We start from the raw sequence: 8,354 nt of genomic DNA, 5'->3' as shown, positions 1-8,354 counted from the left end.
GGGGGGGGGGGTGCTGCTTTCTCTTCTCTAGGGGAATCAGGGGGCGGGGGGATTTGGGGAGGCTGCTTGAGCCCGCCTGTCCCACGGGTCTGTGGGCGCCCTTGCCCTGCCCCTGTCTCCTAGCCCCGCCGCCTCGCCCCTCCCCTCCCCTCCCCACACCCCTCCCCCCGACGCGGCATCGGTCCTGCAGGCTGACCGCCCCCACCTGCGCCCACAGACATCCGGGAGACTGCCTTCGTGTTCGCGATCACGGCTGCGGGTGCCAGCCACGCGGTCACGCAGGCCTGCTCCATGGGCGAGCTGCTGCAGTGCGGCTGCCAGGCGCCCCGAGGGCGGGCCCCACCCCGCCCCCCAGGCCTGCCCGGCACGCCCGGGCCCCCGGGTCCCGTCGGCTCCCCCGACGGCAGCGCCGCCTGGGAGTGGGGAGGCTGCGGCGACGACGTAGACTTCGGGGACGAGAAGTCGAGGCTCTTTATGGACGCGCGGCACAAGCGGGGACGGGGAGACATCCGTGCGTTGGTGCAACTTCACAACAACGAGGCGGGCCGGCTGGTGAGTGGGGGCAGGGCTGTGTAAGAGTGTGGGGGTTGTGAATGTGTGAGTATGGGTGGGTGTGAGTGGACGTCGGTGAGGGTGTGGTCTGTGGAAGTGTGAGGAAGGGGGTGGGTGCGAGGGAGTATAGGTGCAGAAGTACCTGTGTGGGAGCTGCCTGGCAGAGAGGGACCCTGGGGGCAGATGGGCTGGGGCATGTGCAGGCCATGTGGGAGGTAAGGTGGCCAACCTAGAAGGTGTCCCTTGGGAGGCCTGGGAGGGCCTGGAGCTGGTGGTCTAATGGGCAGGGTGGGGAAGGGACATCCCGGGAAGAGGACTCAAGGCCTTTAGGGACCTCAGGTAGGGCAGACAAACCTCTGAGACTGGACAGAGGACAGATAGGACAAAGCCTGGGGAGGGAGACACCTGGCTGCCTGGGCAGGGGCAGAGGAGGGTGACTAAAGCTGGGGATGAAAGAAAAGATAGAAGTTGGGGCAAGGTATGGGGTCTGGAGGTGGAGGCATCAGGCGAGGCCTTGGGAGGGGCTAGAACAGGCCCAAGAGGGATGGGCTTGGAAAGGTGTGAAAGACAAAGCATAGATATTGGTGAAGGTAGGAGGGAGTCAGGCAGAGGCCAGGAAAGCTGTGACCGAATCTGGGTACTTGCCAACTGGCTGCCCACCAGCCCCAGAGTGGGCCCCGCTCGGGATCCTGGCAGCCTCTCCCTTTCCCTCTGCAAGGAGGAGGGCCCCAGGAGCTCCTGTTTAGGGACAAGAAGCTGTCTGGGTCAGATGTTTCCAGGAGGGGCTGTGAGGAAGGAGAGGCCTGGGAAGGGGGGAACGCACTCAAGTCTGTAGATCAGGTTGGCCTCTGGACCCTGAGCTTCCAGAGATGGTCATCCTGGGTCATCTGACGCCATAAATCTCTAGTGCGGTTGTGACAATTAGACCCCAGCTTTAGGCACAAAATAGCAAATAAGGGGCAGGAGTTCTGGATTCCAGTTCTCAGTAATGCATTCACAGTGGGCCCTCCCGCACCCTAGGCCTCAGTTCTAGGGTACTCTAGGGACGCCCCCACACACATCCTGTGTCCTCCAGGGTTCAGCCTGAGGCATCAGGCAGGGGGTAAGAGGGGGCCCAGAGAGGAATGTCCAGACAGGCCCGCATACCTGTCGGATAGGGTTGGGGAGGGGTGGCAGAGACAAACGCCCAAGAGGCGGGCTCTGCGGCTCTGGGACTCTGCTCAGCCCTGCCTGGGGCCGTTAGTGGCAGCAAGGAGAGGGGGCCGAGGGGGCCGGGGGCCGGGGGCCGGGACGGGCCCGGGTTGGTAGGAAGGAATAGAGCGCAACAGCTGCAATCCCTCCCCGCCTCGCTCCAGGGAGAATCTCAACCCTGCCGTCCATTCTGCTTTCTCCCCCATTCCTGACTTTGTATCCTGCGATCTCTGTGCTACGTACAGCGCTCCCCCCTCACTTCTCTTACTCTTCCATCTGTATCATTTTTCCTTCTGTCGGAGGGGTTGCTCCCTGATTTCCTCCTCTCCACCTTGCGCTCTCCTTTGTGTTTTTGGTCTGCTCTTTTCTCTCTTCCGCCCACCCCACCCTCCCCATCTTATTCTAGGTCGATCCCCTGGGCCTTGCCAAACCACGCACCCCCAATCTGCCCCCATCCGCCCGCTCCTTCGCTCCCCGCAGGCCGTGCGGAGCCATACGCGCACCGAGTGCAAGTGCCACGGGCTGTCGGGCTCGTGCGCGCTGCGAACCTGCTGGCAGAAGCTGCCCCCGTTCCGCGAGGTGGGCGCGCGGCTGCTCGAGCGCTTCCACGGCGCCTCGCGTGTCATGGGAACCAATGACGGCAAGGCTCTGCTGCCCGCAGTCCGCACTCTCAAGCCGCCGGGCCGCGCCGACCTCCTCTACGCCGCCGACTCGCCAGACTTCTGCGCTCCCAACCGGCGCACCGGCTCGCCTGGCACGCGCGGCCGCGCCTGCAACAGCAGCGCCCCGGACCTCAGCGGCTGCGACCTGCTGTGCTGCGGCCGCGGGCACCGCCAGGAGAGCGTGCAGCTCGAGGAGAACTGCCTGTGCCGCTTCCACTGGTGCTGCGTCGTGCAGTGCCACCGCTGTCGCGTGCGCAAGGAGCTCAGCCTCTGCCTCTGACGCGCCGCCCGGCGACCGCGGCACCTCTGGACCCCAGCGAGGGTGCGACCCAGTTTCGCCCACCGAAAGCCCATCTCCCGGGCCTCCGCAAACTGAAAGGCGGCGGAGGGGAGTTATGCGCCAGCCCAGGAAGGCCCAGGGCGCTGGAGAACCGCACCGCCCCCCCCCCACCCCGCCAGGGAGCGCTCTGGAAGGCTTCCGGGGGAGGCTATGCAGTCCCTCTCGCTCTTTGGCCCCCATATGGAAACCAAAGAGCCAGTCTCTAGGCCTCTGGATGCAGGACTCCTTAGAACTGCTGGCCATTGGGTGGGTGGGTGAGTTTAGTATCAATAAAAGTATTTAAACCAATAGGACTGGGCCCACGGTTTGGGAGGGGAGCTGGCCTCCTGGGGGCTGCCATGGGGCCAGGCTTCCGAAGGAGTGTGTAAAGGAAAATGGTTTTGACAGAACTAGCATCTCAGGGGTCAGCCTTAGGTCCCTATCTTCCTACCTATTGGATGAGGCTCTCCTCGAAACCGTGGTGAAGAGTCACCCTTGTCACACTTCTCCCGCCTGAATCTTCGAGCTGGGGAAGACCTAAGCCATCGCTCTTTAAAGGAACAGACTGAACAGGTCTAGGAAAGGAAGACCAGAAGCCTCTGGTAGTGTCCTCAGCTCTCAGATCAGCCCTCATCTCAATTCTAGGGGACTGCGACACCCTTATCTGCCCTTCTGTTTCTGTGACCCCTGGGGAATTTGAGGGTAGACTTTTAGGGCCACCCAAGCCCATAGGATTAAAGCACTTTATAAACTGTAGAATGTGATGAAACTATGTGATTAGTAACATCAGACTTTGTTACCATCAAAACTAACTTCACTCCCATTAGCGTCCAAAAGACTGCTCAGAACAGCATTTCTAATCACACTCAGAGGGAGATGAAGCAACGTTGTCCCAAGGTTTTTGTTGGCACCCAACCACATTTCCTGCCTTCTGGTTCTTTCTCAGGAAGCTGATGTTGAGGCTGAAGGGACAGAGAGGAAAAGGTTTGGGGTTCTGAGTTCTCCAGAGCTGAATCTCACGCCTCCATTTTCCTCCAGAGAATGGGGGAGGGCATGGCTAAATGGCTGGGATTTGGGGCCCCCAATTTTCCTACAGTCCAAATACCATAGTGGACAATGACTGCCCCACCTACGTATATAGGCAAAGCCTGGGCTTTGGATTCAGGCACTCTGGGTTTGAAGCTGCGGCTGCTGCTTCGAAGGTAGCAATATAGGCATGTTAGCCTCAGTTTCTTTAGCGATACAATGGGAACACCATCGTGTCTCAGTTATCTATTGCTGTGTAACGAACAACCCCAAAATAATTACATCTCATGATCCTGTAGGTTAGGAATTTGCCAGAACTCAGCTTGGTGGTTCTGCTTCTTATAGCAGAACTATTGGCTGTGGTCCTTCACTTGGCCGCCTCCTGCGGTGGCTGGGCTGGGCTGGACAGTCTAAGAGGCTTCCCTCATATGCGTCTAATGCCTTGGAGCTCCTCCATGGCCTCCTTCTCTCTGTGTGGCTAGCTTGGGCTTCCTCACAGCGTGGTGGCTTTGGTGTAGTCAGACTTCTTTTTTTTTTTTTTAAAGATTTTATTTATTTATTTGACAGAGACAGACAGCGAGAGAGGGAATACAAGCAGGGGGAGTGGGAGAGGAAGAAGCAGGCCCATAGCGGAGGAGCCTGATGTGGGGCTCGATCCCAGAACGCCGGGATCATGCCCTGAGCCGAGGGCAGATGCTTAACCGCTGTGCCACCCAGGCGCCCCTGTAGTCAGACTTCTTATCCAGGCTGGCTTTCAAAATCAATTGTGTTGAATGTGAAGACAGAAGCTCCTTACGGTCCAGCATTGGAAGTTACACACTCCCTATTGGTTGTCTCAAGTCACAGAGCTGCTGTCACTCCCTGTCGGCTGACCCAAGTCACATAACCAGCCAAAATTCAAGGGAAGGGGAAATAGTCTCCATCTCTCAGTGGGAAAGTGGCAACACTGTCATAACCCATTCATATCCTCATAGAAACATGGGGAGGATTTTTTTGAGATACAAAAAGCACTTAGCACAACATTTGGCACAATAATTTAGGTCAAGCTTATATTTAATAAATGGCAGTTACTGTGGGAATGGGGATAGAAAGCTGATGTTCTCAGGGCAGACCCTGATCGCAAATGAAGATACCCAACTCAAACTAGCTTAGCCCAAAGGAATGAATTATTGGGAAAATAATTAAAAAGGGAATTAATTACCTGGGAAGTCCAAAGGTAAGCCTGAATTCAAGCACAACTGAACCCAGAGGCCCAAACAATGTCATAGGTCTTTCTCCCTTGTCTTCTTCCCTCACCACCATACTGCTCATACTGTCCTCATTACCTCCTGTTGCAGATAGACTTTCACTCTATGTCAGCCCTATGCTCACATTCTTAGAGCTAGTAGTCTAAAAAAGAATGGCTTTCCCAGAAAAAGTCCTAAGGAAGACCCCGATTTGGTCAGCTTGGGTCAGTTGCCCATCCCTAAACCAATAACCACCCAGAAAGATGTATTACTGTGACTCTGACTGTTAACGCCCTCCAACCGCCAAGACCACAGGTACTGGGGACACAGGGAGGAGAGGAGAGTTTTTCAAATGAAACAGAAGGAAGCGGAACTCATCCTGGATGTAACAGACCTTAACCATGCCTTCCGGTGCATCTGCCCTCCCCCCCCACAATGTCTCCGCCCCCACCTCTTGTGCTAGCCTGGTTCAGTCCTCTAGAATCACGCGGGGACCCCAGAGTGAAGCATGAAGGAGAAGGGATATCAGGTGGCAGTGGGAAGGAAAGGGTATCTGAGTTTTCCTTCCTACTTCCTCCCGGCTCCCTTAGGTCAAAGGCCCGGGCTTCAGGGAGGTGTCATGGAGAATCTGAACTCAACCTCTCTACTCAAGGGGTTTGGATAACTAATTGGCATTGTGGGCCACATGGAGGAGAAATGAAGCTCCCTAAGGGTGGGGTTTATATTCACAGCTCTGCCTTCCGCAGAGCTGGGTTCAACACACTAAACAAACAAACAAACAAACAAAGAACGAACTCCTGCACTTCTCTCAGAGACCACAAGAGGGTGCACAGAGCCCAGCTTCCCTATTAACAGGGCCCAACAGATGGGACCTGCAAGACATCTGGGGGGCTCAGAGAGCTGTGGGCAGGAAGGAGAGGGTAAGATGAAAGGAAGCAAGGAGACCCAAGGACAGCTTGGGTCAAGCTGCTAGGATTCCAGACTGTCTGGGACCTTTGGGGCTGACCCGCACCTAGGACTGGGACACTTGCCTCCTGGTCTCTATTGCCAGGTCCCGGTGAGTGGTGCAGAGTGGGTGATGCTGGACTCCTCCATGATGCCACAGAAGGAAACTGAGGCAGTGGCATGAACTGACACCACCCCAATCAGGTTAAAAGGAATTCAGAGGAAGTAGCATGATACAGTGAAAAAAAGGCCTACTTTGCTAACTTGACCTTGATCAAGTCAATTAATCTCTCTGAGCCTCAGTTTTCCCGTTAAAAATGGGCTGCCTGATAGCTTTTTAGTACATCGTAAGAGGGCACTGCAATCTTCAAATTGCTAGTTGTGCACTAGTGGTCCATCTTTTGGACCAAGCTCAGCAGAAGTCTGGGAAATGGCTTCTGTGAAGGGTGAGCGCCTTGGCCTGAGAGGCACCATTTTGACCATTATCTTGGTCATCTTTAAGCTCAGAGATAGCTCTGTGCTCTTGCACTGCTGTCTTGGAAGAAGGCTGGGCCCAGAGCTCAGAAATGCCCCCTCAACACCACCCCCTTGCTCACCCAGCTGCTCAGCCCCAGGCACAGTCTGAGCCATGAAGGTTCCCTGCTGGCTGAGTGGTGGGGGACATGTGGTATCGGGGAGATGGGCGAAGAGCACAGAGGCGCCCCAGATGTGTGCATGACCACATCAGGAAGAGCCAGAATGCAGGCAGATGGGTGGGGAAGCTGCTGGAAGGCCCATGATCAGCCTAAGGCCAAGGGCTCATTTCCCCTTCCTTCCGATGACTGACCAGGAGTTTGGGTGACTGAAGCAGCAAGTTAATCCCCTTACCTTGCTGAGGGGCTCTGGTCCCTGAGGCCTGAAGGATAAGACAAAGAGCTCCCTTATTGGTCTGGGGCTCCTTCCCTCTCCTCTTCACCAAGACAGACTTCTCTCACCAAGCATCGGGACTGAGCCTGGCCTGGTCTGGGTTGGGGCCGTGAGGGTCCCACCTGTTCTCACCCTGGTGCCTCCCTTCGCCCTCCCTTCCTTGCAACCTCCTCCAGAGTTGCCACAGCTGGAACCATTCTCTGAGCCGCCTTTCATCCCTGGTGCTCCCCCCACCCCCAGTGGCCCCTATAATTGTGGTCTCAGCTGGCGGCTGCGGGGGCTGGGGCTGGGCTGAGGGCCAGGGCCCAGGGCAGGGCCAGGGTGGGGTCTGGGGACTGCCGATAGGGGCCTGGCCATGGCAAAGGTCACTGAGACGGGGGCTCCAGTTGCAGATATGCTTTCTGGGCTTCATCTCCACATATGCCAAGGTCCTGTGCACATATGCCCTTTCTTCCCTGCACTGAGAAGTGCCCCAGGCTTGGGCACTTTTAGACCCTCATGACATCAGGCCAGAACTACGCCCCACTGCAAACAAGACTTGAGAATCATTATTTGCCTCCTGGGGTTTTCAAAGAAAGGGCCTTCTCCCTCTCTCTTACATCTCTATATTTCATGAGCCATAGAGGCGGTGGGGTGGGGTGGGGGACAAAGAGATGTTCCCTCTGCAGAGGCAGGTTAAAGAAAAAAAAACAGCTTCTTAAGCAGCTCAGCAGAATTTCCTAAATGTGGTCTTCATGAAAATCACTTGAGATACCAGCTAGAAATGCAGACCCCTAGGCCTTGCCCCTGGACAGGCTGATTCAGCTGCATGGGATCCAGAATCAGTATTCCCCACAATGGCCTACCCCAGGGGACACATATGATGCATCAAGCATGGGAAGACTAGTGTGAGCTTTACCCAGGGAGTTAAGCAGTCATGACTGCATTCCCTGTCCCACCTTGGGCCTCTTCCTAATCTTTTCTGGGCTTCAGTTTTCCCAACAGCCAATGGGCACATGTGTCCCCAGCCTGGGTTGTCCCTGTGGTGCCCTCTCCCAGCCTAGGCTCACCGCCTCCTTCCTGTGCTGAGTTTGGGCCTGCCCTATCCTTCCCCCATACTCTTCCCAAACTCTAGTCCCAAGCTGTCCTTGTCCCTGCAGCATGGCGAAGGAGAGTGGGTAGGGCAGGGGGCGGCTGGGGTCAAACAAGGCTCTGGCTGACGCAGACCGCTTCCTGCCCCCGGCTGTTTTCCTGCTGTCCAGACTGCTCCCCCCCATTGCCCCACCCCACCCCCACCCCCAGCAGCCTCAAGCCCTTAATTCCTGACAGCTGCGGAGGCTGCCGGCAGAGATGGGGGAAAGGAGGGGGGGAGGATGCCGTCAGCCTGCTGTTACTCAGGCAGCCCCCACCACCTGACAGTCTGGGGACAGGGAAGGCCCCACCCCTCTCCAATTCCCCAGGGATGGACAATTCCAGGAATGGGCCCCTTTTGTCTCAGAGCCCAGAGTTTGTACTTAAACCAGGAGAGGACAATGAGGTTGGGAGGGA

At 56.7% G+C, this 8,354-nt stretch overlaps 1 protein-coding gene across 2 annotated transcripts in view; it reads left to right on the top strand.

Annotated features, from left to right (window-relative positions):
* The window catches only part of WNT6 (Wnt family member 6), a 13,429-nt gene extending 9,955 nt beyond the window's left edge, over positions 1-3,474 (top strand). Inside the window, exons 3-4 of one of the 2 annotated variants that reach the window (XM_040640517.1) lie at positions 218-552; positions 2,150-3,474. In XM_040640517.1, coding sequence (XP_040496451.1) covers positions 218-552; positions 2,150-3,028 — 1,214 coding nt within the window. In that variant the 3' untranslated portion in view covers positions 3,029-3,474. The remainder of the gene's footprint in view (positions 1-217; positions 553-2,149) is intronic. The other variant, XM_040640528.1, reaches the window with a different exon arrangement.
* Positions 3,475-8,354: the final 4,880 nt, after the last annotated feature.

The sequence above is a fragment of the Ursus maritimus genome, unplaced genomic scaffold (genome assembly GCF_017311325.1).
Source record: "Ursus maritimus isolate PB19 unplaced genomic scaffold, ASM1731132v1 scaffold_1, whole genome shotgun sequence".
In the NCBI taxonomy this organism is placed as follows: domain Eukaryota; kingdom Metazoa; phylum Chordata; class Mammalia; order Carnivora; family Ursidae; genus Ursus; species Ursus maritimus.
Note: the sequence above shows the minus strand (reverse complement) of the source record. Positions and strands in the feature narration are given on the sequence as shown.